Source organism: Pseudovirgaria hyperparasitica (assembly GCF_010093815.1).
Source record: "Pseudovirgaria hyperparasitica strain CBS 121739 unplaced genomic scaffold EJ05scaffold_5, whole genome shotgun sequence".
In the NCBI taxonomy this organism is placed as follows: Eukaryota; Fungi; Ascomycota; class Dothideomycetes; order Acrospermales; family Acrospermaceae; genus Pseudovirgaria; species Pseudovirgaria hyperparasitica.
The window spans coordinates 494,317-514,070 of record NW_022985553.1 but is presented as its reverse complement, the minus strand read 5'-3'; the positions used below and the strand labels follow the sequence as shown (position 1 = coordinate 514,070).

General features: G+C 36.4%; 3 protein-coding genes across 3 annotated transcripts; 2 read left to right on the top strand and 1 right to left on the bottom strand.

The window, feature by feature from the left end:
• Positions 1 to 351: 351 nt before the first annotated feature.
• On the bottom strand, positions 352 to 1,427 carry EJ05DRAFT_531192 (S-adenosyl-L-methionine-dependent methyltransferase; the record flags this gene model as incomplete). Its single annotated transcript, XM_033749008.1, has 2 exons — positions 352 to 1,099; positions 1,180 to 1,427. The coding sequence occupies 2 exons, from the start codon at positions 1,425 to 1,427 to the stop codon at positions 466 to 468; spliced, it is 882 nt and encodes a 293-aa protein (XP_033602052.1). The 3' UTR covers positions 352 to 465.
• A 1,593-nt stretch (positions 1,428 to 3,020) lies between these two features.
• Positions 3,021 to 5,510, top strand: EJ05DRAFT_303264 (uncharacterized protein). Its single transcript, XM_033740620.1, has 2 exons — positions 3,021 to 4,339; positions 4,390 to 5,510. Exons 1-2 carry the CDS (start codon positions 3,292 to 3,294, stop codon positions 5,358 to 5,360), a joined length of 2,019 nt encoding a protein of 672 aa, XP_033602051.1. The 5' UTR covers positions 3,021 to 3,291; the 3' UTR covers positions 5,361 to 5,510.
• An 804-nt stretch (positions 5,511 to 6,314) lies between these two features.
• Positions 6,315 to 6,826, top strand: EJ05DRAFT_474680 (uncharacterized protein). The gene has a single exon (XM_033743653.1). The coding sequence runs from the start codon at positions 6,403 to 6,405 to the stop codon at positions 6,778 to 6,780; it is 378 nt and encodes a 125-aa protein (XP_033602050.1). The 5' UTR covers positions 6,315 to 6,402; the 3' UTR covers positions 6,781 to 6,826.
• The last annotated feature ends 12,928 nt before the right edge of the window (positions 6,827 to 19,754 follow it).

Below are 19,754 nucleotides of genomic sequence, written 5' to 3'. Positions count from 1 at the left end.
CTTTCGATGGTGCAACCTCATCATCCAGATTGTCAAGTCACCTGGACAAAATCTGTTCCCCAGTGACGTACGGATGACTTGCAAGGTTCAGTAGCTGAGAGATTCAGGACTTGCACTTTAGTGATGCGCTTTACCTACTACTATGAATGGCTAAGTCTTTTCAGATCAGCGGGGGTTTGTTTCGATACGCTTAATGGAAGTAAGACGAGGCAGAACACAGCAGCGAGACATAGTTCTAGACGGTTACTGTAGATACTACAAGATTCGAACTTGTAACGTGTAATTCGGCTTACCGATGGAGAAGGTACTACCAAGACGTTGTACTGGATCCTTCCAATAAAGGTAATTAGTCCTATACGGCCCCTCCGCCACGATAGCTGCATGCGATACTGTGCTATTCGGAACTCTAATCAGCCTGTGTACTAATCGGTAGTCAATCTACATAGCCCTGAACGACTCGTTTGATTAGCTGAAACTAGCAGCCCAGACATCCATTCCCCTAACACCCTTTTGACCCTCACATACACCCTCCAAGCTCGCCTCGCACGCATCTCGCAATGCAAGAATCACACCTCGCTCCCTCTCATCGCTTACTCGCTCGACTTCTCTCTCAAAAGACGCAGAAAGACAAGTTGAAACCTCCCATTGTCCATCTAACAGTCCCTCGCCACATTGCAAGCGAGCCTCACTCTCTAACTGCCATCCAGCAGCCAGGGCTAGCTTGGTGAGTCGCTTTGGTCCCAGCACTGTGCGGACATTCGAGTCACTTTTGGATTTATGACTCTCGAGTGCGGCCTGGGCGAGTACAGCTAGTACGTGAGGCTGGGCGGCGGAGTACGTTGCTACCAACGACCATTCCGCAAGGAGGAGACGCTTGCTATGCTGCCTAAGTGCGCGGAAGGTCGTCAGGATAAGTGAAGGGGAAGAGAAGTACCAGAGGCAGTGGGCAAGTACTGCAACGTCGAATGCTTTGCTGTCACCAGTGCGTGGAGACAAGGAAGAGAGGTACTCCAGCGGTGATTGCTGTACCCAGGTAATCTGCTTACCCAGCGGACCTTGCGAGATGTGATCTTGTGCTTGGCCGAGGGTATGGGAGTACCTGTAAGGTAGGAGGAGTATTATTAGGTACTCCGCCGTGTTCCGCTCGTTCGCCAAGACTGACAGCGACATACATTATACATACCATAGTTCAGTTCGGCGGGATCAACCGCCACTACGCTCCCGTTTTCGCCCACGGCATGGGCGAGTACGGTCGTACAGTCACCTTGCCCGCATCCTATCTCCAGCACTCTTGAGCCCGGGGAAATGTTCCAGTGCTGTAGAAGCGCTATACGGTGCAGAGTTTGGGAGTGCTGGATGCCAAAGGAGGTAGGATCGTGCAAGGAGAGACGGGCGATAGAGGCAGCATCAAGTTGGGGATTTGACATTGTGCTCAGTGATTAGGTGTGTACCTAGGATAATAGGCTTGGCGCTTCATACGCTATGGAGCCAAAAATGCTGTAAATACCAACTGATTGGATGCTGGGGCATGCTTCTCACGAGACGACAGGACTAGGTGTAGGTAGGTATGAAGGCAGTCTACAAGGCGGCACAGGGAGTAACTACGACAGAACTCTAAATATAGAAACATATGATGTTGAGCGCAAGTCTGCCTCGCAAAATAGCCTTACAGGTGGGTACAGTACACCTTACGCTCCGACGGGCGAGGCTGTGCACGGGAAGTGGGGTTAGGCATGGATCCATCCGTACCAGGACAGAAGACTGCGGGAATATGATTCGACAGAATGGCGATAAATGTAACTGCAGGGCTGCTATATTCGGACTTACTTTATTACAGAGAGAAAGAGTCATGGTCGCGTATTTCCAGAGCTGTTTGCGTGCATGGACAGCGAGGATAGATAATTAGCATTGATTGCGATGCATCGTGTGCGCTTGAGGCGTCCGTAGTTGGTTAGACGAGCAGTGCAGTACGTTATCATGGTTTCAATGCGGGGAAGGAAGGGCGTTTATCATGCACAGATGTTGATGAGGATGTTACGGTTGCAGACTCGTTGACCACAGAGTGTTCAGTGTGCATGAGATCGACCGGCAGTAGGATGCAAGTGTACTGTCACTAATGTGCCCAGTCCCAGTATCAGGGCTCTACATGGCTCACTTGGCGGTGGCTTGAGCGGGAAGTTGGCCAATCGCAAGCCAGTACGAGGTTGATTTGGAAAGCAGGGTGTGGCGAGTGAATTATCGCAGTTCTGCAGTTCTGACTCTCCATTCGTCATCGTATGATAATACTGTAGATCTATTCACAGAAACACGACGCCGAGAAAGCTAAATGTTGCATTCACGGACTCTTGGGCGGGCAATTGCGAGAAATTAGGGGCCATTTACGCGGCACGGGCAGCAAAACTCCCGGTCCTGGCTCCCTTGGCGTTTTGCTTGTAATTAATAACAGTACAGTAAGTATATACTACTATTTCGGGTGCTTACATTCTGGATTATACCTGCACCGGACTGTCAACTGCGTAACAGAATCGGGATTCAAGTTCCCCCACATGATCCATCAGTCTTTGCTGCCTATTTCTGGTCTGTTGGTCCGGTTCCTGAGTTTCGTACAGTATTATGCAACAGTGTAGGTGGTTTGGTTCCTGTCATTTCGCGATACTTAGGAATGCTTCAAACAACACTTCCTTCTCTATATCCTCAATCTGATCTTTGCTTACATCTGATTGCGAAACTCCTTCGTCTCAATAACTGAAACTCTCCATCTTCCAACTTCTTACCACGTCAGCGGGGCCGCATTGCTGACTTATCTCTCTCCAAAACCTCATCATCCCTTCATCCCTCGCACCGCGCACGCTGCACAGCCCGCTTCCAAGCACACGAACAACAATCGTCCCTTCTCACTTCTGTCTCCACTCGACGCGCCAGCTTCCTCTCAGCAAGCGCTGCCGAGCGAGATTTGTTGTCTATTTTGGTTTCCATCCTGAACTTGCTCTTCTAGCCGCTTACCGCCAATCTACTTCGAGCCCCTCTTGTCGCGTCGCACGTCCATACATCCTTGACTCCAACATCAACTCAATTACTGCTGCGCCTCGCCCTCTACATTCCACCATCCGCACTTCTGCCGCCCTTCTGCAGACTCGCGCGCAAGCTGAGGCTCTCACCAGTCTATTCTGTCTTCCCAACCACTCGTTACGCGCACCAGAGCTGCCCATATCCCGCCGAGACTGTGACGGGTCCCTGGTCAGAGCTCTCACTTTGTCTTCCCAGAAAAGCATCATTCGCCCTGTCTACACCATGGACCGGGGTCGCTCTCCCTCTGCCTCGCATGCTCATATAAGGCACTCCCCTTCGCCTTCGCCACATGCTTCCTTCGACCCTTCCACTGCCACTGGCTTAGCCTTGGACCAGCCTCAGTTCACTTCACAGCTCAATTCGAATTCTGCCCAGCCATACGACCTGAACCAAACTAGCTTCGACCCACAATCAAATCACTTCGTCGGCATTGACAACAGTAATAGCTCGGGAATCTTTGGAAACACTATCGATCCCTCGTTCCTTGACGATCAGACCTCCAACAACACCTTCCTCGATCCGTCACTGCTAGACTCGAACTCTCTCATGAGCCAGATGGCGACGTCGCAAGCCCACTCACCAACCCCTCCTCACCTCCTACAACCGCATAACAATATGCACCGCGCCACAAGTATAAGCCCTCACCATTCGCCGAACCTGAACCAAGGTGGCTTTCCTTCACCGGGCCACTCGAGACATGCCTCCCTCGATCCCTCTAGTGCCGCCTTTCCTATGCAGAATATGCAGAACAATGAGTGGGGGAACATGAGGTTCGGTCACCACAGAGCACCGTCAGACACCTTCTCCGATGTCTCTTCAAACTCCGCACATCCTTCGCCATATCTAGGGAACCAAGACAACTTTGATCCAGAAAACAACCCATCACCACTCTTGGGAGCCCAGCAGGACCCTGCGTTGTTCCAAGATCTCTCCAGCTTTGGGCACTTCACTTTGAACGAGAATCGAGGGCCGTCTCCTGGCCACAGTCCTCATATTTCCCCCAGTTTGCTCCCACAGCAACATCAGCTTCCCCCTTTTACACAGGCCGACAATTATGGCCTAGGGCCCAATTCAGGCATATATTCCAGCCAAGCACAGGAACAGTTTCCGACTCTTGGAGGCACTGTTCAAGACTATAGTGGTCACGCCGATCAGATGTCTCCTCCCGAGATCAATATTGACTTTGCGCCTCCGTCCAGACAAACAAGTTTTGAGCCTCCTAAGCCAGCTCAGCAGCATCCAGGCGACGCTCTAAGTCCTCCAGACAGATGTGAGGATATTTAAATCATTGGTTAAACTGAGACTAACAATTATGACCAGCGCGAAGCCGGAATCGCATGCGCGCAAAGTCTGATCCTTTCAGCAGTCAAAGCACTCGTGCTTCGAGCCCTGGTGATGATCAAGGCCTGTCACCAAGATCTGCCACTTCACGCTCTCCGTCCCCATCCACAAAATCATCTCGCCGGTCCTCAACGTCCAATCTGCCTAACCGGGACTACATCCTGGACCTAGCAGACCCGTCCAGACCTGCCTCAACAGGGTCAGGCACAGAAGGCGGTAACATGAAGCGCCAACAGAAGCATCCAGCAACATTTCAATGTTCTCTATGTCCAAAGCGATTCACACGTGCTTACAACCTGCGCTCACATCTTCGCACGCACACCGACGAGCGTCCTTTCGTCTGTAGCGTCTGTAGTAAAGCTTTCGCACGTCAGCATGACCGGAAGAGGCACGAGGGTCTCCACTCTGGAGAGAAGAAGTTCGTATGTCGTGGCGTCCTCAAAGAAAATGGAACCTGGGGTTGTGGCCGCAGATTTGCTCGTGCTGATGCCCTTGGACGACATTTTCGATCAGAGGCGGGTCGTGTGTGCATCCGGCCCCTGCTTGACGAAGAAGCACAGGAGAGGGGCTGGCAAGAAGAACAACAAATGCAGCAGCAAAACGGCATGATGAGCACGATGGTACCACCAATTCCAGGCATGGAGATGTCTGCGGGCTCAGCATTTGGCCAATACTCCGGTCCTAGCATGGACAGCGGGATGGGCATGCCTGGTTCCTCGGGCGGATATGCTTTGCCTGCTGCACTGCTCGCCCAATATCCGGCTCTTGCTGGGTTGCAATGGGACTCGCTTCCACCAGGTCCTCCTGATGAGTATGAAGGCGACATCAGTGCCCGCAGTAGCTTTGATGCTAGCTCGGGCGGTGATTTCTACGAGGACGAAGATAACGGTCAAAGCTACCAGCAACAAGGTTGGGCTAGTGATTACGAAACCAAACCCCTCGGCAGATGATGCATGACACTTGACGACGATGACGGCCACGGATTAACGGCACTTTGATGGGAATTTCGATCGTACATATTAGCATTACTCTTTGGTGGCGTTGTCTATGTTTTATTCTGTTTGCACTCTCTTATTGATACCACATGCGTATGTTTTCTAGGCCACAGAGTCGACAGGGAACTTCCTTCTCTATTCTCTATATCATTCTTTTCTCCTTTAAAATGGAGTGTGGTGTTTACGGTGGGACTACCCCCTTGAGATGCGCATTGCGCCGATGGGCTCGACTGATAGAAATATGGTCATTCCTATTTAGATCATGTATAAAGGAAGGAACACTGTGGCGATGGAGGAGAGATAGCGAAATAGGTTCCTATTGAGCTTTGCATTTCTTGCCCACTGATGAGATTCTTCGATTCGAGCTGCAATGAACGAACTCCTAAGACGAACGATCTCCAATGACGAGCGTGGAGTGCTTGACGCTGAGTACTGAGCGACAAAAGTAAGCAGACTAATCATGTTGTTGCACGTGAGTAGCTTCAATACTCGAGAACTGCTAGTCTCATATGGCATCGACTCTGAATCAGATCTCTCTTTTAACAGCTTCCTGACGTGAGGACATGTTCTCTCAGGTAGCTAATAGAGCACATAGTGATCCCTTTGAGTACGTAAATTCAGTCCTTAATGGGATAACAACTTTGGAGTCGGATTCTTCTGCTTTCAAAACCCTTGGGTTATCGCGATACGATGCTGCTGCGTGACTTTATTTCAGTAAACTCAGACCTCTCTACGAAGAGGACGCCAAGGCGCTACGCCTTTCTCCAAGAGGGTCTGAACCAAAAAGGCTCAGACCCTGAGACCCTCGTCGTCTTAGCGGCTTGACGTTGATTACGTACGTGGGGGTCTGAGTTTACTGAGATGGATAAGCATCCGGTACCTAGGTAAGGACTTCTCACTGGCTTCCAACGCCAGACTCACGGTCATCGGTTGCTTATTGCTCTATTCATCGTCGAAACGCGTTTAGGGTTCCATATGATGTTACGCGGGATTAAACATGAGGCTCTTTTGGCTACCGCTTGTGTTGCCCTGGGCAGCAGCCGCTGCGCTGCGGGCGAAAAGGTCGACTACGCCGGCTTTATGGTTCTCCGAGTGTCATTCAGAGCTGGCGATGATGCACTGGCAGCCAAGATCGAGGGTCTATCTACCCGCTCACCCGCTGAATCCTGGCGCGGAGAAACTCGACGTGGTCGTGTCTCCAGCAGAGGCCAAGGTTTTACGGAGCTTGTTACCTCATACGATCGTTGTCAACAACTATGCAGGAGCTAATTACTCTCGAGGACGAGGAATTTACAATAAGCTAAGACTAAGAAATGTCAACTTCGATGTTATACTGGTCTGGGTAGATAGTATATCCCTCGCTCGCGCTTTTTAATAGAAATATGGCGCTTTTTAATCGAAATATAATATTTAAGTTATAACTAAGAATTTCCCGGAATCTTTATTCTTTAACTTTCGTTCTACTCTATAATGGTTTCTCTAGTAGTATTCCTACTCTCTACCTATCTTCTTTACCTTCCTCTAGTTACGGCGGAGGTGCGCTATTATGTCGATGAATCATGTAGAAATGATAGCATAGATATTTAACCAGCTATTGCCAAAGCAATACATATGGCATAGCGGGCTTAGTCTCGTCTATAAGACTTTAAGAACGATAAAGATATACGACATATAACACGTCGACTCTTTAAGATTTCCTACCCGCCCGATAATAAGGACTCTAGGGACCTTGGAGAGGTAGTAGCAATAATGCACCTCATAGGAGCGGCATTAGAGACTAAAACAGAGCCATCTTAAGGAGAACGAGTAACGCGTATCTTCTATAACAACGATAGCCGCTGGCAAAGATTGTAACGTCCTCTATTTACATAGAGAGATACAATACCTTAGTTTATCTCTAAGAGTCTATATAGATTACCTTACTACTATTATAAGTAGAAAGTAGACGTGATTAAGGTTATTAAATATATTCTATAATTATATATATAGCTAAGTTCTAGGGATAGAGTCAAAGCTATTTAACCGTTTAGACACTAGTCCCGTTTAGGAAATAGTATCTCTTACTTAAAGTACCTTCCGATAATACTTCTCTATACTAAGTATATATATATACTTAGTAATAATTAAATAAAGGAAAGCTTAAAAGAGTAATAGTAAGAGATAGTACTAAGAAGAATAAAGAAGAGATATAACTATAAGAGAAATAACTCTACTATAAACTAATTATTATCTTTATTTAATCTAGTAGTAGTAAGGGTAGTTCTTTTATTCCTATATTAGTAATATTATTATAACTTATAATATACTATATAGATATAACTCTATTAGTAAATAATTTACGGACTACGTAATAATATATAGCTATATATTTAGACTATACCGTAATTTATTAGTTTTAGATAAGTACTATAGCAGCTTAATTATCTATAAGAAGATAAGGAACTAGAATATTATAACTTATAAAGATCTCTTTTATATCTAGTAGGGCCTACTATAAGTAACTTATAGTCTTTAAATAGGCTATATACTCTACTTTGTATATTAACTTAGTAATATATAATTATCTCTTACTATTCTAGGTAACTAAGCTTCTATTTAATTAAAGAATATATATAGAGATAGACTTAGCGGTATTAGAATCTAAACCCTAAGAAGTATCTAAGAATATATTAATTTCTATTACGCCTTTAGATTTCTTTAGTATAAGGTATTAGTTGATAGTATACTTAATATATTATAATATACTAAAGGCTATTTAAGTATATTACTCTAATAGATTTGTATTAAAAGTAGTGTATATTCTAACTATAAAGGTAAGATCTAGACGCGTACTAGTAACGAGATAATTAAGTAATCTAATTAGTTATATATATATAAGCTAGCGTTCTTAATTAATAATTTCTTCCGATCTTATTAGAAAGGTATTTATATTAACTAGAGTCTTTCTACTATTATAATCTATTATACTAAACCTTTTTAGAATATATTAAGAGTAAGCCTTTTAAGAAAGCTTAATTTAGTCTTCTTAAGATTAATTAATCTTAATACCTAATATTAAGCGCGCTTCTCTAAGATCTTTATATTTTATACGTTCTATAATCTATTACTTAAAGTATTAAATATAAGGTTTCTTCTCTATAAGTAGTAGGTTATTAATATAGATAGTAATAATAATATATCTAATAAAGATATATAGATTAAACTATAACTATTCAAATTTAAGAGATTAAAGAAGGTTATATAAGGTATAAAACTATTTCTAACTAGATTATTTTAATCTATAAATTACCTTTTAGAGCTTAAGAATCTTACCTAGTTTTTTAAAGTCTAGCGGGTATCATATATAGATATTTTTAGATAGACTACTATTTAGATAGATAGTATTAAAATCGATCTAGTAAATATACTTATTAAATTATATAGCCTATTAGAGTATAATATAAAGAGAATTATATTTAATAATAGGTATAAAAGTTTTATTATAATTAAGACTATATTTCTACGTAAAGCCCTATATAATAAGATATACCTTATAAACTTTAGTATTATCTATAGTAGTCTTAATATTAAATACCTATCTAGAGCTAACTATTATAGGGATATTCGTAGTAAGTAGAGCTTTCTACTATAATTAATTAATCTTATAACTTCTTAGCTCCTTTTTAATAGCTATTTACTACTAATACTAATTAGAAGAATTCCTAGCCTCTTTTAGATTTAAAGGAATATCTATATTTAAGGTAGTATTAACTAATAGAGTATAGATTATTTTCTTCTCTTCCGCATCTACTAAATTTATAGAGTTATTAAAATAAATTATATACTTACGTTTCCTTCTAAAATAAGATATATTAGAAGATAATCTTAATAGATATAGACTTTTATATAGTAGGTTATAGCTAGAGGAAGATTCGAATTTTAGTTAATTTACTCTAGATATAGTAGGAGACGTCCTACTATAAGAAAGGGTAGATAATCTCTATTAGAGTATCTTAGTAAGACTTATTATATCTTCTATATAGGGCTAGAGGTTCTATATATTTTAGATTACGACTAGTATATTATAAGATACTCCTCTATTATCCGACTCTTCTTTAGAGCTATCTCTTTCTATAATAATTAAGGAAAGAGATTACTATAGAAGTAGTCTCGGATTAAAGAGTACGAAAGTAATATCTTATAACTTAATAATAACCTTATAGTTAGGAATATAGTACTTATAGATTTTATCTAATTTACTATAGCTAACTAGAATACCTTTCTCTAATCTATAGAGAAGCTTACTATCTAGCTTTCGTACTTCTTTCGGGATATATATATAGTAGGTAACTCTAAATAGATATAAGTTTTAGATAGAAGGCTTCTTACTAAAGAGAGTATAATATAGTATATTAACTATTAGAAGAGAGGTATATAGTATAATATTCTTAATAAACGTTATTATATAAATTACTTTAGTCTAGAATTTTAACTTAGTATTAGAAGAGAGAATAGATCTTACTAATATTTAAACTATATAGTTAAATCTTTTAGCTATACTATTCGACTTATAAGAGTAGATAGGAGAGGTAATATATATAGTACCCGTTTTATAAAAGAAGTCTTAAAGACTTTTAGTAATATATTTACCGCCTTAGTTAGATATAAATTCTTTAATACCTATATTAAACTACTTCTTAATATATATAAAGAATTATATAATAACTTCGGGAGCTTCGGACTTATACTTTATAAAATAGATCTATATAAAATAAGTTAATTCTTTAATAAAGGAGATATAGTACTATAATCTATTTAGAGACTTACGTAGTATTTTACTAGAGAGATTACTATAAACTCTATTAAACCGTATCTTATATTATCTATTTAAGCTTAAAGACTTCTTATATATAGATTTAGATATACTATAACTCTTATAGTAGAAGTTACTTAGCCGCTTAGAGATTATATTAAAATCTTTATAAAGTCTTTTAGAATTTATAACGTAATAATAACCTATAGTATAATAGAATTCTTTATATAATATAAAGTATACTATAGTATATAATGGAAGCGGAGAAGATATATAGCGTAGGTAAATCTTTATAAGGCCCTTATAGAATTTTATCTATATTACTTTAGATCTATAGTAGTCGTATAAGAAGAGATTATTTCTTTTTACTCTTAAACTATACCCTTAATTTCTAATATATAACTAGAAGAAAAGGCGTATAGAATTTAGTTACTTACTAAAGAGGATATTAGTAAGTTTAATCTTTTTTATAGAATTATCTAAGAGAATATAATTTAGAAAAACTATTCTAATACTATTAATAGAAATCTTCTAATAATTTATAATTAATATATTACTAGAGGTACGCGGTTCTAGTAAGGTAAAGTTATTTATATAATCTAATATATATTATAATACACCTAAATTAAAGATCTAGTTATATATATCTATAGTTATATTAGAATTCGTAAGAAGTCTAATAGCTTTAATATCTAGGTCTAAAAATATTACTAAAATAAGAGGCTAACTTACTACTTAAGATTACTTACTATTTATATTAGCTATAGTTATAAAGAAACTAATAACGTTATTATTAGAGTTAGATTTAGAATCTAAAATTTTAATAACTTTAGCCTTATTAGCCTTTTATTACTTACTTAAGAAGTTCTTTTTAGAGGAAGACTTAGAAGACTTCTTATCTAACTTATTATCTTCTTTAGAGGCTTTAAGTTTATAATAGTCTTAATACTTATAACCTTTAGAAGAAAAGCCGTATTTCTTTATAAGAATTATAGACGTAGGATAGTAGTCTAATAGGTTATAGAAGGATTTAGGAATATATTTAAAAGAGTAGTCTACTCTTCTAACGAGGTTAATTTCTAAAGAGTAGGAATTAAGTATATACGGTCTACTTATATAGTAGTCTCGCTTATTCTAGCTAGCTTAACCTAGGTCCACCTATTATAGACTATACTAGACTATAGTAGTCTAGTTAAGTCTATCCTAGTATTAGCCCTAATAATATTCTTCTTCTTTTTATACTTCGCCCTAAAGTACTTAGCTATATATAAATCTATAATTCTATAAGCGTTATATTTATACGCGTATCTAATTAAATCTATATAATATTATTAATAGTCTTTATATCGGTAAACTTAAGCTCTAGTTTACTTTTATTTATATATACGCTTATCCCTTACTTTATAGCTACTACCTTAGAGGTAGCTCCGCGGGTTATATAACTACTATATTAACTAAGCTTATATTTAGTTCTCTTATTCTAAATTTTCTTCTCTAGTATATCTACCTTACTCTTAAGGTAAGTCGTTAATTTATATACTATCTCCTTTAGTTTAGATCTATTCGGGTCTAGAGTAGTCTATTTTTATTAGAGCTAGTTCTATATAATCTATTCGCGTTATTATAGTTACTAATTTAGCTTTTTTAATTATCTTTAAGGCTAAACGAGTATTCTACTCTTAGATCTCTAGCTAACGTATATATATAGATATCTAATACTAGTCCTATTTCTAAGCCTACCTCCTCCTCTTATAAGACTTACTCTAAAGAGATTATCTCTACCCCAGCTATACCGGCTAAAAAATCCACTTATTATAGTAGTATAAAGGCGCGCTCTAAGTTAGAGAAGAAGATAGCTAAGACTATTACTACTATTACTACTAATATAGCTACTAGTCGCTCTAATCTAGATAATTCTAGTACTAGTATTGCGGAAGAGGTAGCTATAAAGCCTACCTATACCTACTCGTACTATCTATCTACTCTACCTTCTTTAGAGGATAAAGAAGATCTTATTATAGACGATAATTAAGAGTTTATACCTTCGCCGCCTTACTCTAAATACTATTTCTCTTTTTAGTCTAATATAGACTAACTTAGTTACTCTAGGTCCTTTTAGAACCTTAATATTTACTCTAAACCTAGCCCTAATAATAATAAGGTCTAGGTCGCCGAAGATACTAAACGTAGTTACGGTTTATACTATAGGAAAACGGCAAACTACGGTTTAATATACTTTAAATATATTAAGGCTTACGCTACTAGCTCTAAATATCTCTTCCGCTCTAACTCTAGTATTAGCTACTACTCTACTAACCGCGATAGACCTATATACCTAATCTTTAAGCTCCCTATCTACTACCGCCGCTATACTATCCTTAGTAAAGTTTATCTTTAGGTAAGTCTATTAGGCTATTTTAGTCTAGGGTAATCTAAAGTCGTCTATACTAATACGTTTTTAGGTTCCTATTTATATATAAGATATATATAATAATCTTCGCGTCCGTGAGACTCTTAGTAGTTCTAGTAGTTATCTAGCTTCTATATATAGGGAGTTTAGAGAGCGCTATAAGCTCTTTCTAGAGATTATTAAAGTATAAGTTTAGAAACCGTTAATTATTATTAACCTTAGCTTATAATTTTTAGTCGCCGCGAGATTTCTAGCGCTTAGACTATCTATTCTAGGGAGTTAGTTTTAGCTACTAAGGCCGTAGAAGAGATTTATACTATTCCTTTCTACCCGTCTTATACTACTAACGGGTCTTATAAGAGATCTACTAGTTCTCCTTCTAAGTTACCTTATAAGAGAATATATATTCTATTCTAGATTATTCTAGACCGTATTAGCTAACTTTAGGTCTAGTTACTCTACTCTAGCGCTTAGTTATTATCTTACTAGACTCTAACCGAGCGCGTGGTTACTCTAGAGAATAAGGTCTCTAACCTCTATTACTCTATTACTTAGTTAGTTTATTTACTACGCTCTAAGAGTAATAATAAGATAGAGAAGTAGCTCTATAGCTCTATTTACTAGGGTTTCTATATAGTATATATTAGCTCTATCTACCTAGTTTCTATCTATTTTAGTTCTTTTTAGACCGTTTAGATACCTATCTACTAGTTTTCTAGTAATTTAATTCTTAACTTAATAATATTATGTGCGTTCTTGTTTATTCTATAACTTGTTAGGCACGTGCCTACCAGTTAATTATACATGTATATAGTAGTCGTATATAAGTAGTATGCTCCACCCTTAAAGTAGTAGCTTTAAGATTTAGTCCTTTTAGTATAGTTAGTTAGTACGTAGAGCCCGCCTCCTTATATAATCTTAAAGCTACTACGGGGTCACGGGTTTAACTCTCGGTCTAGTTAACCGTTATTAAATTTTATACGATTCTATTTAGCTTACCACGTTACGTGTACTTTATATATATAATAGATAATATAGTAGTAATATTACTACGGTAAGTTAGCGTGTCTAGTACTAGAGGCGGTATTATAAGTATTAATTAGGTGTATATATAATTCGTTTATACTAGGCCTATTATAGCTAGTTTAGTTTATCTTTTATAAGGTAGATACCTATAATATATAAGGGCACGCGCCTTTAAAAAGGGGAGATATTATTAGGCACGTGCCTACTAGTTAATTATATATATATATAGTAGTTATATATAAGTAGTATACTCTACCCTTAAAGTAGTAGCTTTAAGATTCGGTCCTTTTAGTATAGTTAGTTAGTACGTAGAGCCCGCCTCCTTATATAAATGTAAGGATTATAGACGTAGAATAGTAGTCTAATAGGTTATAGAAGGATTCGTGAATATATTTAAAAGGGTAGTCTACTCTTCTAACGAGGTTAATTTCTAAAGAGTAGGAATTAAGTATATACGGTCTACTTATATAGTAGTCTTGCTTATTCTAGCTAGCTTAACCTAGGTCCACCTATTATAGACTATACTAGACTATAGTAGTCTAGTTAAGTCTATCCTAGTATTAGCCCTAATAATATTCTTCTTCTTTTTATACTTCGCCCTAAAGTACTTAGCTATATATAAATCTATAATTCTATAAGCGTTATATTTATACGCGTATCTAATTAAATCTATATAATATTATTAATAGTCTTTATATCGGTAAACTTAAGCTCTAGTTTACTTTTATTTATATATACGCTTATCCCTTACTTTATAGCTACTACCTTAGAGGTAGCTCCGCGGGTTATATAACTACTATATTAACTAAGCTTATATTTAGTTCTCTTATTCTAAATTTTCTTCTCTAGTATATCTACCTTACTCTTAAGGTAAGTTATTAATTTATATACTATCTTCTTTAGTTTAGATCCGTTCGGGTCTAGAGTAGTCTATTTTTATTAGAGCTAGTCCTATATAATCTATTTATATTATTATAGTTACTAATTTAGCTTCTTTAATCGCCTTTAAGGCTAAATAAGTATTCTACTCTTAGATCTCTAGCTAATATATATATATAGATATCTAATACTAGTTCTATTTCTAAGCCTACCTTCTCCTCTTATAAGACTCGCTCTAAAGGAATTACCTCTACCCTAGCTATACTAGCTAAAAAATCTACTTATTATAGTAGTATAAAGGCGCGCTCTAAGTTAGAGAAGAAGGTAGCTAAGGCTACTACTACTATTACTACTAACGTAGCTACTAGTCACTCTAATCTAGATAATCCTAGTACTAGTATTACGGAAGAGGTAGCTATAAAGTCTATCTATATCTACTTACGCTATCTATCTACTCTACCTTCTTTAGAGGATAAAGAAGATCTTATTATAGATAATAATTAAGAGTTTATACCTTCGCTATCTCGCTCTAAATACTATTCCTCTTTTTAGTCTAATATAGACTAACTTAGTTACTCTAGATTCTTTTAGGACCTTAATATTTACTCTAAATCTAGCTCTAGTAATAATAAGGTCTAGGTCGCTAAAGATACTAAATATAGTTATAGTTTACGCTATAGGAAAACGGCGAACTACGGTTTAATATACTTTAAGTATATTAAGGCTTACGCTACTAGCTCTAAATATCTCTTCCGCTCTAACTCTAGTATTAGCTACTACTCTACTAACCGTGATAGGCCTATATATCTAATCTTTAAGCTCCCTATCTACTACCGCCGCTATACCGTCCTTAGTAAAGTTTATCTTTAGGTAAGTCTATTAGACTATTTTAGTCTAGGGTAATCTAAAGTCGTCTATACTAATATATTTTTAGGTTCCTATTTATATATAAGATATATATAATAATCTTCGTGTCTATAAGACTCTTAGTAGTTCTAGCGGTTACCTAGCTTCTATATATAGGGAGTTTAGGGAGCGCTATAAGCTCTTCCTAGAGGTTATTAAAGTATAAGTTTAGAAACTATTAATTATTATTAACCTTAGCTTATAATTTTTAGTTACTATAAGATTTCTAGTACTTAGACTACCTATTCTAGGGAGTTAGTTTTAGCTACTAAGGCCGTAGAAGAGATTTATACTATTCCTTTCTATCTACCTTATGCTACTAACGGGTCTTATAAGAGATCTACTAGTTCTCCTTCTAAGTTACCTTATAAGAGGGTATATATTCTATTCTAGATTATTCTAGACTACGTTAGCTAACTTTAGGTCTAGTCGCTCCGCTCTAGCGCTTAGTTATTATCTTACTAGGCTCTAACTAAGCGTATAGTTACTCTAGAGGATAAGGTCTCTAACCTCCGTTACTCTATTACTTAGTTAATTTATTTACTACGCTCTAAGAGTAATAATAAGATAGAGGAGTAGCTCTATGGCTCTATTTACTAGGGTTTCTATATAGTCTATATTAGCTCTATCTACCTGGTTTCTATCCGTTTTAGTCCTTTTTAGACTATTTAGATACCTATCTACTAGTTTTCTAGTAATTTAATTCTTAACTTAATAATATTATATACGTTCTTATTTATTCTATAACTATTAAATTTTAGGTTCTAATTTCCTTTAAGTTACTTAAGTATAGATATTATATATAAATTAGTTTATCTTTCTAAATTATATTAGAGTACCTAAACTAGTAGCCTAGTAGTTATTAGTTCGGGTACTCTAACCTTTTATATTATATATTACGAGTTTAATTCCGTAGTAGGGTACCTTTATAGTTTTTTAGTTCTATATTCTTCTTATATATAATAGTCTATATTAGTCTATTCTAGACTTCTCTATATTATTCTATTATAATATATCGCGTCGCGTATCTATAACGGTTATTTATATTTTCTTCGCGTTTAGTAACTATATATCGCTTAAATTATAGGGCTACCTTATAGAGTTTTCCTAGTATGCGTTTAGGATTCGTAATTTAATACTTCGTTTTCTATAGTATTCTTCTTCTTTTTACGACGGCCCTAATAGCGCTAGGTTTACGGTAGTAACGTGTTATCCTATAACCTCTATTTATATATAGCTATCGCGGTACTTAAGATATATACTATAGGTTTCTAGGTATTCTTATCCTCGGTATAGTTCTTCTAATAGATTTAATACTTTTAGATACTATTCTTATTAAGTCTATGTTTAATAATATAGTCTACTTCGTATACGTCTAGTCTATCTTAGGGTATAATAGAGTATAATTATACGTTCATACGTTTATATATATTAGATCAAAACCTTTTAAGTAATAAGACGTGGAATACGTTATAGACTTTTATATTATTTCCTAGGTCGAGCTCGTAGACTCTTATACTAATATAACGTTTAATTCGGAAGAGACTAGCTATTTTATAATTAAGCTTTTTATTTACTCGCGATATTTATATATTACGGATATTAAGGAGAACTTTATCTCCCTTCTTATACGCTTAATCTTTAACTAATCTATTATAGTACTTTATATATAACTTATTTACTTACTAGATTATTACGCGATAGTTACGTGCGGTTTTAAAGATTTTAATTACTAGTTCCTACGCGTGGATGTTAATATCTATCGTTTGGTCGAACTAGACCGTGTAAGGTTTGAAACCTATTCTTAGACTACGTTCTAGGTTCGCCTAGAAGGGCGTAATACCTATTATACTATAATAACTATTATTATACGCGAATTCTACTATACTTAGTAGAGAGGCCTAGTTATCTTATTTAAAATTATAGAATGCACGAAGGTAGGCCTCGAGCGTTTAGTTCTATCGCTCTATCTAACTATCTATTTATAGATAGAATACTATTAATATATTTCTATTTATACCGGCCATTTCGTAGAATAATATCTAGAATTTAGACGTGAATATACTTCCTTAGTCTATAACGATCCTTTTTAGTATACTATAGACCTTAATAATCTTATTCTAGAATACTTATACTAGTTCTTTTAATATAATCGTCTTCTATATAGGGACGTACCTAGATATCTTTATAAGTCTATCTATAATAATAAGAATTAAATTATAACTTATTCTAAGTATCTCGCTTAGAGGTAAGTTAACTATAAAATCTATAGTAATATCTTCCTATATAAAGAGGGGGACTAGTAGAGGCTATAAGTTCCTATATGGCTTATACCTAGGTACCTTTATTCTTTAATAAATTAGATAAGTAGCTATCTATTCTTTAACATACTTAGATATATCTTCCTAAAAATAGTACTAATAAATCGAGCTTAGGGTGCGTATATATCTAAAATATTCTACTAGGTTAGCGTTATAGTATCGGCTAACTATAGTAAATCGTGCGTTATCTATTAGTATATAGTACTTTCTATCGTAGTAGAGTAAGCCGTCTATAAAGATCTACTTATAGTCTACTTCGGTCCGTAATAACCTATCTTACTATATTTTATATAACTTTAAAACTATTAGGTCTATCTTTTATAGATCTATAATTAACTAGGCGAGGTCTACTTAATATACACGCTAGGTACTATCGCCCTCTCTAATAGCGCTAATAAATAGCTCGCTAGGGACTTTAGTACTACGTCTTTAGTTACCGGCTTTAGTCTTATAAATTCGATTACTAGTATTAGCGTTAGCATCTTACTAATTATCGGATAACTTATTATCTAATCTCGTCCTTAAGAGTTAGGCCTATAGCTACTCTAGGACCCTATAGCTACTATAATTCTAGGCGCCTTCTTTATAGTTAGGTCTTCTTAATATTCTATTAGCTAGGTTTATACTTCTAGGTTAATAGTAGATTATAAAGTAGAAATTTATAAGCTACTTAGCCTATCGAACCTATTAATAATTTAAAACCGTCGTGCTTATAAACCCCTTTAAGTTATAGTAATTAGTTAGTAACTTAATATTATATATAGTACCTTTAAGATAATATCGCCACTACTTAAACGACTCTACTATTACTAGTAGCTCTTAGTTATAAATAGTATATCTAGTCTCGACGTCGTGTAAGGAGGCGGGCTCTACGCACTAACCAACTATACTAAAAGGACCGAATCTTAAAGCTACTACTTCAAGGGTGGAGCACACTACTTATATATGACTACTACATATATGTATAATTAACTAGCAGGCACGTGTCTAATAATATCTCCCCTTTTTAAAGGCGCGTACCCTTACGCGTCGTGGGTATCTACCTTATAAAAGATAAACTAAACTAGCTATAATAGGCCTAGTATAAACGAATCATGTATACACCTAATTAATACTCGTAATGCCGCCTCTAGTACTAGATATACTAACTTACCGTAGTAACGTTACTACTATATTATCCGTTACGTGTATAAAGTACACGTAATATAGTAAGCTAAACGGAATCATATAAAATTTAATAACGGTTAACTAGACCGAGAGTTAAACCTATAACCCCGTAGTAGCTTTAAGATTATATAAGGAGGCGGGCTCTATATACTAACTAACTATACTAAAAGGACCGAATCTTAAAGCTACTACTTTAAGGGTGGAGTATACTACTTATATACGACTACTATATACATATATAATTAACTAGTAGACACGTGTCTAACACGTCGGCTATCTTACGTAAGAAGAACGTAACTAGATACTATTAGACCTTTTTAGACTCTATTAGTCTAGGCTAGGAGAGTATACCCGAGATTATAAATTCTAATATATTAGTTTTAACGTGAATAGGTTTAGTTAGATCGAAGTACACTAGTAATAGAGCGGTTATAAATACTTCTTTAATCTTCTTAAAGGATATTCTTTTAACCTTAGTTAATTTAATAGATTATAATTTAATATTATACTATTTCTATCTACTACGGACCGTAATAGATAAGTCGGTAGTAGTAGTATATATATTAAGTAGTGCGGCTAAACGGGAGAAGTATTTAATAAATTTTTAGTAGTAGTTAGCGAAGCTAATAAAGACACGTATATCTCGAATGGATTTTAGTTTAGGCTAGTCTATAATAGTAGTAACTCTATCTCTCTCTATAGTTATACCTTAATTAGTAATAATAAAGCTAAGAAAGTTAATATAGTCCTAATAGAACTCGTATTTAGATAGCTTAATATATAGCTTATACTTTTCTAGCCTATCTAGAACTATACGTACGTGCTAGATATACTTCTCCTCGTTATCT